The sequence below is a fragment of the Taeniopygia guttata genome, chromosome 10 (assembly GCF_048771995.1).
Source record: "Taeniopygia guttata chromosome 10, bTaeGut7.mat, whole genome shotgun sequence".
In the NCBI taxonomy this organism is placed as follows: domain Eukaryota; kingdom Metazoa; phylum Chordata; class Aves; order Passeriformes; family Estrildidae; genus Taeniopygia; species Taeniopygia guttata.
The window spans coordinates 7,871,262-7,885,767 of NC_133035.1; the positions used below are offsets into that span (position 1 = coordinate 7,871,262).

The window sequence follows — 14,506 nt, forward strand, 5'->3', positions numbered from 1 at the left end:
TCCAGCATCTTGTATAGAAACCGGAGACTCCAGTGGAGGCTCTGCCTGGCATTTGGACTCCTGGCTGGGCTGGGAGTGGCTGCAGGCCTCCCTGGGCACTGGAGATGGCTGGGCCAGGCCCCTGGGGTCAGTGGGTGATGGGGCACAGCAGGGATGTGAGCTGCTGGCACAGGGGTTAGATATGTCAGGGTGGTGTGAAACCTCTGGGAAACTTTTCAGGCTTCCCTAGGAAGTTACACTATTCCTGTTGCATGTTTAATAAGGGTGGTGGTTGTGTTTATTTGTGTGTTAATTATTACATTTTTATCGTAAAGGGTGCTTCTGAATAAATGGTTATGATGCTTTTGAAGGGAATTTATTTAGCCTAAAAAAGGTAAGTATATAGATGAACCTCAACAAAGACTTGCAGTGTAAGCTTTAAAATTTCTCCTTTACTCTGAAGGTTATATCTGTGTAATTGCTCTGCAGTCTGATGGTAGGGAAATGAGACTTTAGGCATGAGGAAGACACATTCAACACTCACTTGGAGGTTTGGGGCAGTGGGTGTTGCTGGTTTTTCCCTTCAAAATTAATTTCTCCAACAGCCTGGGTGTTACTTGTATCAAGTCTCTCACTTCTCGAGGTGGTGCAGGTGATTCCTCAGCATTCTGGCTGCATCATGAGGTAGAGCTATGGGTTAAGAGGAAGTGAAAACCAATAATTTCTATAGAAAGTGCCATTGAGTCTTCACTTATGCAGTTGGAAGAACACAGGAATTAAATTCTTTTTAATTAAAAGAAGTAAAATTTAATTCTAATTTTATTAAATTTCATTATTATTTAATATTATTAAATTTAATTTTAATAATAAATTTTTTTTAATCACATCTGTAGCATATCAAACAAGTTGGGTTTTTTTAATTAGATTAGGACTGATGCATAAACCTGGGCAAAATACATGAGTGTAAACTACTACTTTTCCTTCTTTATACTGTTTCTCGCTAACCTCACTATTTCATACATACACTTACTTTGTAAGCCATGTAGTGCCTTGACATCTGATTTATTCTGTAGATCCGTAGCACAGTTTGGTGCTATTTCACTAATTGATGACATCTTTACAAAAATCTGCACACGTGTCCTTGAAATCCATGGCTGCCTCTGGCATACTGTCAATGTGGAACATGTCCTGGATCAGCACACATTTCCTTATTTTTTTCCTTGTGTACTTTTGGCAGTGCAATTTCAGCATTACTTACCAAATACATGATACTGGTCAATTCCCTAGGGTGGGAATTGCATTGTGACAGTGGTAACATGTTAAAACTGAATTTGTGTACTTCTAAATATTGTCTTCATTTTACCAATTTCTTCTGGGGTCACAAATAATGTCAGTTGTTAGGAGACGAGATTCTTTTATCTGTTATTTTTCATGGTGTCCATGTGTGTTTTCTTTTCTGTGTCTCATCAATTAGTTTGTTGTGGTGCTTGAGTTTTTTACATAGGGTCTTATGATATTATTTTTCTATGAGATTTTGCTTTTTATCAGGCAGTTTGTTTATTTTAATATCTCCCATTTTTTATGAACTATTAAAAGATTCCCTCTGCAGTTCCTATGATGTGAACTGAGAGGAACTAATTTATCTGCAGTCTGACCACCACCAAGGAGCCATACCTCTGGTGGCCTAGAAGCATGTTTTTGAAATGGCTATACATTTAAAAGACAACCACACGTACCATCTTCCATGGTTATAAATGGGAATTAAGCATTTAGCAGCTGCCATTTTGCTCTGCAGCATCACAGAATCAGTAGGAGATGCAAGCACAAGCTTTGGTGTTCTTATCCTAAATCATTTTTCTTTGAAGTGGAGACTTAATTGCTTTTTCTCTGTGGAACATACATCACTAGCACGCTAATCAGAATACAAACAACTCACAAAGGGGATAATGAGGGAGAACTTCCATGTAATGCTTGGTTTATTGTCCACATGATTCTGTAGAAAAATGTTTTGTTTTGCTGAGCTGTGCTTAATTTGAGGTTTCTTGCTTAATGAGACTTCAAACAAATTTTGTATTGTAGGTTTCAGGTTCTCATCCCAGAGAGAGGCTTGGGATTTTGGGGAGGGGGAGGCCAAGCGGCTTGGAAAACCTAAACAGACATTAAGTAAGTGAGCCTGCCTCTTGAGTAAAGACAGATAAGGCAGCTTTCCCAAATGAGAAACTTCCCATTGAAATACACTACAGTCTAAAAACATTCATTACAATTTGTTTTTCTTAACCCATTTTGAGTTTAATTCAATGGCAAATGTTTTCATAATCATTAGCTTTTGCAATTTTCTACAAGCTGAAATATTTCTGATTGGAGTTTTGTTTTGAGGGCCGGGAAGTATGACCTTTTAGAGGCTGTGAATACACTTCTTTCTATGCACTGCTGCTTGGGAGTATGCAAAATGCTAAAGGTTTAAATCAAATTGCCCTGAGGACTGCTTACTGACCTTTTGAATGCAAAGCTGTCAAAACCTTCAACTATACATCAGCTAGAGAAGAACATTCAAGGCAGATCAATGCAAATAGAAAACAATGTGGTTTTGACTTAGGTAATTCCTAGTTAGTGAGAAACAGTTCCTGTGCTGCAAGAACTGCTGGAAGCAAACCTGCACTGTGAAGGAGTGAGTAACATGTAATAGTTCTTTTTCACGGAAAACCTTTTATAATCTACTTAAGAAATTAGAAGTTTTCATTAATTGCCAAATCCTGATACAGTTATCTGAGCAGGATGCTTCATTGACTTCAAAGGGATTTTTGTCTACTTAAGGAATGCAGGGTCAGGCCCTTAACTAGTGATAACTTTCTTCAGTCGGTTGTCAGATATGACAAACTATGCCACTTTAATAGAAGTTACCCAGGCCATGCCATGCCATCCCTTTGTCTGGAAAATCTGCTTTCTTCCTTTGCCCAAGTAAAGGAATTTTTCTATAGAAGATATTAGAAATTACTCTAGCTGCAGCTGTGGTTAATGAGAATATATTTATTTATGATGAAAAGCTACAAATTATTTTATAGTTATGATAACTTTGTAATAAATTCAGTTCTAGAAAGTGCTTGATGGAGTTATGAGCTCCCCCATTCTGTGTATTGCTACCCAGCAATTAGTTGTCCATCCTTAATAGATTTATACCGAATTAGTTGCTCATGCACTATTGCTTGCTGTAATGCAGAGTTTTTAATAAATGCCTGCCTTTCTATGTAGACCTACAGAAATGGGCCCAAAACCAGGGGACTGAGAAGCTGTTCATTCCTATTTTGGGTCTCAGTCCAGTAGTTAGGTATCCTGTGCTGAGAACTCACAGAATAATTATTTCACAGGTTAGTAAAAACTAATTATTTGTGATTTATCAGATTGTTAGAAGTGCTTTTCTTAGTTTAATTAAAGGTTAGCCATCAAAATGTGAGGTGCTGCTTCATCCAGTATAATATAATTGACCTCTATTAATATGTAGCCAAAAATTATTATTTTGCAAATTAATTAATTTTACTATTTTCTACACTGAGAATTTGGAGTCGCTCTGTAAGCCTTTCTAAGAATAGATTTTCATTTATATAAATGTCTACAAATTTGTGAAGATAAGAGGTGAAGTTGAAATTTTGCATGCTTACATAGACCTGAATTAGAAAAATTAACAACATTTTGGTCACGTAAATGCTTCTGTACTGGAAAAGTTCCAGCTATTTAATTGACTCTGAAGGTGCAAACAGGCTGGATCAGTTGATCTCTCACTTGAGAAAGAAATTCATCTTGATCAGGCTGTATGTAATTGAAGCAGCTCAGTCAGTTGGTGTGGGGCTGCAGCTGCTGCGGGGCTGGGCTGTGGTGGGAGTGGGCTCCAGGATGTGGCTGGGGTGTCCTGCACTGGAGGTGTTAACAGGGCAGGCTCCAGCTGAAGCCAGCAGGAGTTTGAAAAGCCAGCAGGACTCGGAGGGCTGTTGTCTGTATGCTGAAGGTTTGCTCTGGTTAGGCATCGTGCTTTGGGTGCTGCAGCTTGCTGAGGCTGGGTGGGATGGTCCCAGCTGCTCCGCATGGGACTTCCACTTAGGGGACTTGCAGTGGCCTGGTCCTCAGTGAGCACATGAGGCCAATTTAACTCCCTAACTTGTCATAACCACTCCACACACTTGGCACTGGTAACTTTTTCCCCCTAGTTACTTAGCATGAACATTTTGGTGTGTATTATTTAAACAGTACATTTAAACAGTGCTGTCATGTGCCAGCATCTGGCCACTGTGGTCTTACAGAGGTATCTGAACACAAGTAACAGCAAAATATTACTTAGCATTTAGCAAACATAATCCTGGACTAATGATTAGCAGCACAGATAGCTGGATAGCAGCACAGATACACTATGAGCAGCTTTAACTGCTAGTTGCTCTCCTGATGCATTATGCACCCACACCTGTAAATACCACACACTAAATTGAACCAGGAAATTAATTCCATCAAAACAAAATAAAAGTCGTAAGTTGCCCCCCCCCATGTTATTTCTATCAGTATTAGTTCTCTTGATTCCTCACTTGGCCACACAACCTCTTTGCAACTGGCAGTGCCTATGCTGGAGTGGTAGGTGCTGAATTGCATTAAACTGAGGGCACTGGGGATGTGCTTCCAGCAGAGCTTCTGATCTCCTCCTGTTCTACTGTGCCTGGGCAGAGACATGTGGAGACCTAAGCCAGGTTGGTAACAATGCAGGGGAAGGAGGAATTGGGGTGGGCAGCTTTGTTTCCCCACAGTTCCTTGGGCACTGTGATCCAGTTGTGTCTCCTGCCTTCCTATCCTGTCCAGCACTGGGCAGACAGTTCTTCCAGAGCCTTTAAACAGGAGAGATCCCCACAGGCCCCAAGTGACTCGTGCAGCCCAGCTGAGATAAAATCCCAGCAACTGCAGCTCATGGAGGCAGCAATTTGGGCATCAAAAGAAATCACCCCTGCAATGCCCAGCTTTTGGCTCCCCTGGGTTCACCCCCCTCAGCTTGCTCCTTGCACCAGGGTGTTGCCTTTAGCGGGTCAGCCCGAATTCTTGGTAATGCCGTTTTGGTGTGAGTCACAGCTTCGTGTGGCCCTTCAAAAACATCTCGGTCTGCATCCCCAAAGCCGCCCTGTGCAGAGGGGCATTTGCAGGCCGAGCCTCTGTGTGCATGTGAGGGGGAGGAGGTGGTGGGAACATGCCTTGAAGGCTTCAAATCTGTTTATCTTCACACTCCTGAGAGGCGATCGCTCTCCCGTGACAGGGCAGTGTGCTGGAGGGAGCAGCGCTGGCAGCACCGAGATAAACCCATGGGGCACAGCCTGCTTTGGCCAAGTGGCCTCTCCCTGACCAGCGATTCCTTATGTCTCTGTGAGATGAAATGGGACAAGAGCAGCAGGAAGCCTCCCCCAATCCTTCTTTTTAATAGTTCCTTGGGATAAATTGTAGATAAGAGGAGAGACCACATTGTTAACATGCTGAGAATGCAAAGATAAAGGAAAGACAATCTTTCACAGCAAAAATAAATAGGTATCTGTAGCACGGTATATTCAGCAGTATGTCCAAATGCTAGCTAGCCTCTAACTTGCCTTGTTCTTAATTTATTTTATTTCTAATATTTGTTTTATCGTTGCAAACATATAAAGGAAAAGAGGAAGAAATTATTTGCCTGTTTCCTGTTTAACAGCAAAATGAAGGTAACATATAGGGATGAAAGGAGACCATATTTCATGCCTGTTGCTAAACAAATAGCTGCAGAACAGTGGGTTATCATGATAAGCATGACAGACTAACAAAAAGCTGCCTCTGAGAGATTCCTTTGTAGATTGAAACATAGAAAAGGGTAACCTAGGAGATATTTTCTTTCTGTTGAGTTATTCTTGGTCTGGTACTTATTGTATTGACCCAGTGCCTAAACATTCTGACTTATGGAAGATATCATCAGAGCACAGTACTGCGGCATTTCCAGGATTTTGTTTGTTTCCATATTGGGGAGAGGGTTGAGAGAGGGGACTGTACGGAGCCAATTAAAAATATACACACTGCAAATGCATTTTATAGAACAGCTCCCATAAAATGGGAGTCTCCACTTGCTAGCTATTCCTATGCCTCTGATTTCCATGTGTGCATAAACCCTTTGTGAAGATATTCTGTGTGTTTAGTGTGCTGCTGCTGCCAGTCTGCTGTCACTTTGGTCCCATGCCAGCCAAGTGGTGAGGATTTTCCTCCCAGGAGTGCTGAGCACCCCTGAGCTTAGAGGAAGTAAATGGTGCTTAGCTCCTGGTTTGGAAGCCCAAGGTTGGCATGGCAGAAGTGTGCAGGGTCCCCAGCCTGGGAAATGTTTGTGGTGGTTTGGCTGATCTGAGCTGCTGTCCCATGCAATTGCCATACCTGCTCCATGTTGCAACCCTTGGTGTTTCTACACCTCAGAGCCAGGGTAGGGAGATTAACCGGGAAAAAACAAGCTCTACTGAAAAACAGAAAGGATTTTCTGGCAGGTTATGTTTTCAGAGAAATTCACTGAAGCAGAGGATCATCAGCTGTGACATGAAGGCCAGAAGAGAGAGCTTGGAGCTGCAATAAATCCAAATTCCACACCATAAAGTCTTAACACTGTATGTGAGGGCAAGAGTGCATCTGGGATCAGGTATGTCCCTTTCTCTGTAGCTGTGTGGTTTGTTAAAAGTACCAACAAGATCTGGTGGCTTGCATCTAAGAAACAGCAGGCTGACTAACCAAAAATATTTAGGTATTTTTCACACCTTCCAGTAGCAGCAAATGGGCATGGGAGAGCAAGGGAATGCACTTTGCCAGATCCCTGTGAGGTTGCTCTTCCAAACTGCCTGTGGTTACCTCTGGCAGCAGGGGAGAGGATGCTGGGGTGTCATCCATCTCCTACTGAAATTCATGGTAGGGTGTTCTCTGCATTCTGGTGTGATGAGCCTTCAGAGGTGGGGGTAAACATCTGGAGGCTACCTCTGGGGCACCGTGAAATGATCTGGCAAATGTACACCACTGATTTCAGCCAGTGAAACACTGGTCAGTGGCTGGAAGGGGAAAAATGCTGATATAGCAAATAAAATTACTGCTTTCACTTTCGAGTTGTTTTATGATGAGATGAGAACTGTGCTAAAATGCCTTTGTCAAGGTGTGCTTTTCCTGTACATGAAGGCTGCCTGGAGAAAAAGTTCATTAGCATCCCAAGGGCTCAGCTCAAAGTGTCCTTGCCCATCTGCTCTTGGAAGGAGCGAATCTCTGCTGAGAAGGCAATGGAGATGGTAACTATACACAGGTTTAAAATTAAATAAGAATCTACTAAGTGGCAAAATGTGCCAAAAGTAAACATTTTTATGGTGGGTCGTAATAGAGTTAGTGTAACATACTTAAAATCTGGGGATACAGTTGCAATTGGATCAGTAGTTTGGCATGAGAAACAAGAAAGTGTCTAAACATGCTTACAGTGACACCAGATCAAAAACACTCAGAGCAAGAACTGTGAGGACAAAAGGGGCTACCCTGAGAAGAAGAGTTAATGGCACCCTGCCAGGAGTGCAGCATCCATCGTGGCAGCCCCTTAGCTGGGCTTCGGGGACTCTGTCTGAAGGCAGCGCTGGCTGGTGCAAATTGCAGTAATTTCCCTGCAATTAATGGGTTTCTGGCAATTACCACAGCTCCCAGCCTGCCCTGGGCTGCAGCTCCTGTACTGCTGCAGCCACATGCAGCTGCCTGTGCTGCTGCAGTGCCTGCAGCTCCAGCTTCCTCCACACCAGCACTGACACCCAGCAGATCTGGAGGATGAGCTGGCACCTGGCACTGGTAGCTGGGAAGGGCTGAGCCTGTGGGGGACCAGGATAATGATTATATGTCCATTTGAAAATGGATTTGGGCTCTGGGACCCTGCTACCACATCTTATGGGCTACAGCTAATTGAGGGTAGTGATGGCACGTATTCCAATGGGGACATTTAAACTGCTGTAAATAGCTCTCTTTCCACCTCTCATTTGCCACCCAGAGGTGCTCATTCCCCTCCTTTTCTGATCCATGACATTGTGGTGTTAGAGCACAGCCATATGAAGCCAAAACAAGAGAAAAGATCATGTGGGTAAAACCACTTTCCCATTTCTGAGCTTGTTAGATCAGGTGGGATGCAGCAGCATGTGGGAACACAGTTCAGGCCAATAGTGGCTATGCTGAACACCATCCATGCTGCTGTGACAGCTTTTTCCAGACCACAGGGATGAAAGAACTAACATGATGCTATTAATTTTCTCAGATAGGGGTGAAATGCTCAGTGCAAAACTGACCACAGACTAAACAGGACTGTTTCTGGTTTAAGCTGAAGGAGGTGTAAGTGTTCTAACACCAGAAAAATCATATTCTAATGTGGAAAGAACTGCATTCTCCATCCTGGGTTTGGGGCTGCAGTGATCTCATGAATACATAGTTCACATTGGGAAGGTCCAGTTAGTGAATTTCCAGCTTCTTTCCTTTTTCTGAGGCTGCTACATTCCATCCCAGAGAAGACTCCTGGCTATCAGTTCACTTTCTAGTGATATTTGGAATACTTTAGACAAAGCATATAAGCACCACAATCATGAGATTTCATTTAGGTTGGAAAATCCCACTCTTTGGTTCATAACAGTACCAAAATTCTGGATTTTCTAGACCTAGCTCAGTTTAAAAGTCCTGTATGTATTGCCAGCTGCCCATGGAGCAAAACATGGAGTCAGAGCTGTTCAAGTCAATCTGGTTTTTAAAATCTTTCTTTCCAGGAAGCATAGAGATCAGCCTGGCCAGGGCTGAGGCTGAAATGCAGCATAAGGTAAATCAGGTTATTTACAATCAGCAACCTGACAGCATGCTGTTGTTCTAGCTGTTGATAGTACTTAAAAGATAGTTCTTACATTAAAAAGGGTTTTAAAAACTGGGGAAGTTAGGATAACCAAAAATACAGCTCAAATCAAGCAAAAAAAATCTGTGTTGGTGACAGAAGAAAAATTTCAACATTATGCAGCAAAGTAGGCATGGCTTTGTTTATGTTGGCTGCAAGATCTTGTGCTCCTGGACTGCCTTTCTGTCTCTTCCTCAAGATAATGCTTCTGAAATGGTTGGCCAAGTAGATAATTGTGTTCATTGGCTGCATATTTACAAATACAGTGTATTTGACAAAGTTGCAACTGGCAGTGCCTTTAAACTGTGGTTCAGTGAGTTTATCAGTTATGTATGAATTTAGATATGTTATCACAAGTCTGCACTATCTCTTACCCAATTAATTACTGGAAAATGTGTTAAAATAATGAATCCTGACAAACTAAAGAGGGAGCATTTATACTCATCTAGCTATTGAACTGCTTAATTCTAGTTGGAATTGCATTACTTATTTTGTTGAACAGAAATATGAAAATGAGAATAGTGGTGTTTGTAGCTGCCCAGACACAGGCACAAGGAGCATTCCAGAGGGAAGCACTTTCTCTGTTAAGCCATTTAAGACAAATATTGCATTTGATCTCATGAGTCAAAATCTCCTGTTGGCACAGTGTAGTTCAGGGAGATGGTAAAGCACTTTCCTCATCACAGCAGAATACTGCAGTGAGCACAGATGACACAGATAAGGCAAACCAGCCCACAAGTAGGATAGGACTACAGCTTGCTCTCTGTTGGCTTTTTTTTTTTTTTTTTTTTTTTTTTTTGTCCCCTAATCAACTCAGAACAACTCCTCCTTCAAAACAGGCTGGTGAATTGGGCAAGGGGGTGTTCCCCTGGGAGAGTGGGATAGCGTCCAGTGCTGGGCAGTACAGCTCAGCCTACTCATGCCTGCAGGAGGCAGTGCTAAGGTCTGCAGGGAAATGATCTTGCATCTCCCAGGGACAGCTCCAGCCACTCCACCAACTGACTGAGGCATCTGGCATAGAAATGTTACTGGATGTTGCATTCCCTATTGTGTTTTTCTTCTAGGTGTGCTGAGCTCCTCTAGTAAATCTCAAATGCAGGTCACATTGATGAACCAATGTTTAGCAGGAGAGTACAGTGCCAGCATGAGCTGCAGATGAAAGTTTACCAGGAGAAATAATTAATATTTAGTCCTTAATGCTAAAAAAAATATAAACAAAACTACTTGTGATTTTTTTTTTTCATAGTTCACACTTTTCTGATTAGATAAATTAAAACACTGAGGAAAATGTAAAGATATTAGGTCAAGAGGATCCTGTTGCTGTATTTGGTCCTATTTGGACACCAGAGCAGTGCAGTTCTGCTCTACAAAGTGACTGTGAAACTGTTTGGATTCTTTTTGGGCAAGTGATTTGCATGTAAAGCAAATATTTCCTAATTATCTTCCCTGAAAACTCTGCTTATGTATTTTTGACAAGTGAGGAAGGTGATGTAGATCAATCTATGCTTTACATCACATTTTAGTAGTTCTGATTTTCTCCTGAAGACTTTCAGAGGAGTCACTGACTCAGGCTGTAGCCAGTCCCGGTGATGATGCAGCAGAAGGGACTGGTTTGGCTGCCAGCTCTCAGCTCTGTGAGCTTTGCAGTGCTGGCAGGAACAAAAAGCAGTAAAAACTTGCCTGTCACTGAAGTCAGCAGCTCTCACAATGAATGCAAACATAAGGCAAATCTGCTGAGTAAGAAGATGCCTTCCTACGCGGTAACTTTAGAAACCAGAAATCTGAACAGACAAAAAGAAGATAGTAGAAATTGCTGGCTGCAAGCATGGAGTAAAATCAAGGGTGGAACTGAAAGCTTAAATGATAGTGGCAGCATTTGATGTTATCTCCCGTACACATTATCCAGAGGGTGCTGATGGCATAAATTCTGAAGCCATGTTTTCTGTTTAAGTTGCATTTTTGCAAGCCAGTTTGAGACAGATGTAAACTTAATGCTGTTTTCTGAGGATGTAAGTAAAGGGCAGTTCATCCTCGACAGCGCAGCACTGTCCCATGTGGCCTGCTGGAAGTGGTTTTATTGGTGCTGTAGGATGGGCTCAGCGAGAACTACTAACAAAATTGGCTTATTATTTCTGATCAATGTCCATCCTCAAAGTCAAACATTTGTGTGCATGTGTGGGAAGGCCGGTTTTATCTGGGTGTGAGGATGCTCTGGCACGCCTGGACACTTCTGCACCTGCGCCGGGCGGTGCAGGATCCAGCGCTCAGCACCTCCTTTGGTTCGGTGCTTTGGGCGGGGAGCTCCGGCACAGCCCTTGGGGAACGCTGCGCCAGGTCCAGCGCACGTGTTGCCGCTGCTCGGCACGGCGGTGAGCCGAGCGGTGTTCGCGGGGAGCCCGGCGTCCCGGGGGAAGGCATGGCCGGCAGCTCCAGCCGCCCGCCAAGTGCCACAGCGGGCAGCGCCCGCCCGGCTCGGGGGTCGGCGGAGCTGCCGTCGGGTCCCGGTGCCGCCCGGAGGGGCCGCGGCTGCGGGGCCCGCTCGGCCCAGATGGCGCCGCCGGCCGCGGCCCCTCGTGCTGGCGGCCGGCCCCGCCGCATTGTCCGCCGCGACCCCCGCCCTGCGGCCCGCCCCGTCCAGCCGCGTCCCTCCCTCCCTCCTCCGGCCGGCCCTGCCCCTCGCCCCTCTTCTCCCCAAAGGCCAATGGAGACGAGATGCAGAGAGTAGGGCCGGGACGGGCGCGCCGGGGCCGCTCCGTCCGTCCGCAGTCTCCTCCCCTCGCCCGCTGACCGGTCTGTGGAGCGGCCGGCGGGGCATGCCAGCCGCGTCCCGCTGAATGGCGCCGCTCCGCCGCCGGCCGCTGCTGCGGGCGCTGCTGCTGCTGCTGCTGCTCCCGCTGCCAGGTGAGTCCGGCCGGCCGTGCCCATTGTCCGCCCGCGCCCGGCTCCGCCGCACGTGGCTTTATTTATCCGGCACCGGCGGGACCGGCGGAAGGGAGCGGGAACCGGCGGTGGCTCCGCGCTTTGTTCGCGCCGCGGCGGGGCGGGGGGGGCGTGAGGGGCTGGGGCGGTGCGCGGCCCCTCCGCGCTCTGCTGAGAGGTTTTCACTAACGATTCCTTGTAAAATCAGCCTTTTTACGACGCGCCCCGCTCCGGCTGCTTTGGCAGGCTTGTAAAATTAGCGAGCGGGACGGGCGGAGCGGTCGCACCTGTGTGGCCGCCCCGGGATCACCGCGCCCCCCGCCCGTGCCGTGGCGGTGCCCGGTTCGGTGTGGAAGGCGCTGGTTCTCGGGCTCTTTGCCTTTAACAGCCCGGGGGCTTCGCGCCGCTTGGAGTCAGGACCAAGTTTTCCCAGAGTTGGCGGAGTTGGAAGCGCTCGGAGCGCGTGTGATAGCGATGGCTTCACCTCGTGCTGTGGGTTCCGCGGGATGACTCGCAGCTCACAGTGCGCGTGGTAACTTGCATGTCTCTGTTTACATGTCTGTCCTTAGGCAAAAAAACACCAAAACCCTTTTTTTTTTCTTTTTTTCTTTTTTTTTTTTTTTCTTCTCTCTTAGGAGTGTGGTGCTTTAGTGAACTGTTTTTTGTGAAAGAGCCTCAGGACGTTACTGTGTCAAGGAAGGATCCGGTGGTTTTAGACTGCCAAGCCCGTGGTGAAGCTCCTATAACTATTACATGGCTGAAAAATGGAGGCAAAGTGTCTGAAAATGAACGGATCTACACTTTATCCAATGGCTCGTTGTATATCAGTGAGGTAGAAGGAAAGAAGGGAGAATTGTCTGATGAAGGATTTTACCAGTGCTTAGCTCTGAACAAACATGGGGCCATTCTCAGTCAAAAAAGTCATCTCACACTAGCAAGTAAGTCCCAGCTCTTGTTTATTAATCTGCTCCTGAGTTTGTGACAGCAATTCCCTGAATAGCACACAACGACCTACAGTTTTGATTGTGTACCTGAAAAGTTAAAGTGCAAAATTATAGAGTAATTCTAGAGAACCTTTCTTTATTTTTAAATGTATAAAGATTATGGGAAAAACTGGTGGTGGTCCCTTTTTCAGTCCCTGATGTGGCAGAAGAGGCACAGACACCTGTGAGACCTCTTGGGCAGTGGGGCCTTGTGTGGATGGCTTATGGTCTCTGGAGCAGGTAGTGATGCAGAGTCATGCTGGCTGCATAAGTCCTGGGTCTTGTTTCCCACGTGCTGTTCTAGCAGCCTTACAAAGGTTATCTACAGATCTGATTAAAAAAAAAAAAAAAAGAAATTCCTTGTTCTGTAGCTTGAAGTTGTGTTGGGCCATCTTGGAGCAGGGTGAAATGATTAATGTAGATGTCTATCTCTGGGAGAGGAAAGGGGGGAAAAGTTTTCTGGGCAACTCTAAGGCCTTGCTTTTCTGACGTGTTCAGCCAAGCAGATGTGGGTGCTGTCCCTTTTGGTTCCTCTGGGACCTCCCGTAAGGGCCTGTTATGTGGTTCCCCTGGGAAGGGAGAGTTGCATTTCTGGAGTGACTCTCTGCTGCTGGGTAAATGGTGAAGGAAATAGTTGTGTCTAAGTGCCTTTATGGCTTTAACAGACTGACCCCGGGTGTTTGTTGCCCTCCATTTTCCTATCATCTTTAAACATTGAGCAAGAGATGTATGTGAGGAACGGAATGCTGTGCTTTTTTCCATGGCAGAGCTGAGCTTTGCCACTAGACTACACTACACTACAACGTCATCTCCCTTTGCTTCCCAAAAGTACATGGGAATGCACTTTTCAAAGAAAAGTAAATTTTGGCAAAGTAAAGAAAACTTCCATTTCAAAGAAAGTATAACATAGAGAGTACACAGTTTATGTAGTCTTCTCATGTTCCCTCTATAATGGGACTTAACTGATGAACTTAATCTAATAGGAAAAGACTTCCTATGACCTCTTCGACCCTGTTCTTAGTAGCAAGTTGAATAAAACTAGTGCTAGTACCTCTGTGAAAACCTGACATTAATTCTAAGTTGCAGCTTTTACTAAATTCAATCTGAAATAGTTAATGAAATTTTTATATTAGCTTACATTAAAAAATGTGTGAATGTTAACATTTGTTAGTTTTTTTCTGTGTGCTTCTGATCTGATTCTAAATACTGTCCACGAGATCCCCCAGGAAGGTGTGAAAAACCTTGTTCAGTGAGCCAGAGCACTGGGTGGTTCAAAACCATCCTGGAAGCAGGTGGCTCCAAGTGAGTGCTGAGTTTTCACATGCTGCAAGAATGTGAAACTCTGAAGTCTCAGTTTCAAAAATCTGCCTACATATTACTTTTTATCTTGCTCATATACAGGATTGAGAGACTAAGTAATTAGTGGGTGCTTTTGGTAAAATGGTGAAAAACAAAGAATCAAAATTTTTAACATTTAACCTCGCTAAGTTTCAGAATGTCAGCATGATTAAAAATTAGGCAAGAAAACCTCCCTAAAGAGGATAGGATTGTTTTGTTGTTGTTAACCAACATAAAGCTAAGCAGTGGCTGATGGATTCTGTGGGTAGGACTTGAAAATTCAGGGCCACTTTAAATTGGAGACATTGCAGAATGAGCTCTGTGCTTAATACCAGAGAACTTCTGGAATAGTACAGAGCACTATAGTAGAATAGCACGG

At 44.6% G+C, this 14,506-nt stretch overlaps 1 protein-coding gene across 1 annotated transcript in view; it reads left to right on the forward strand.

Annotated features, from left to right (window-relative positions):
• The first annotated feature begins 11,700 nt into the window (after positions 1 to 11,700).
• The window catches only part of PRTG (protogenin), an 81,502-nt gene continuing 78,696 nt past the window's right edge, over positions 11,701 to 14,506 (forward strand). The window contains 2 exon segments of the mRNA XM_032750315.3: positions 11,701 to 11,788; positions 12,442 to 12,744. Coding sequence (XP_032606206.2) covers positions 11,701 to 11,788; positions 12,442 to 12,744 — 391 coding nt within the window.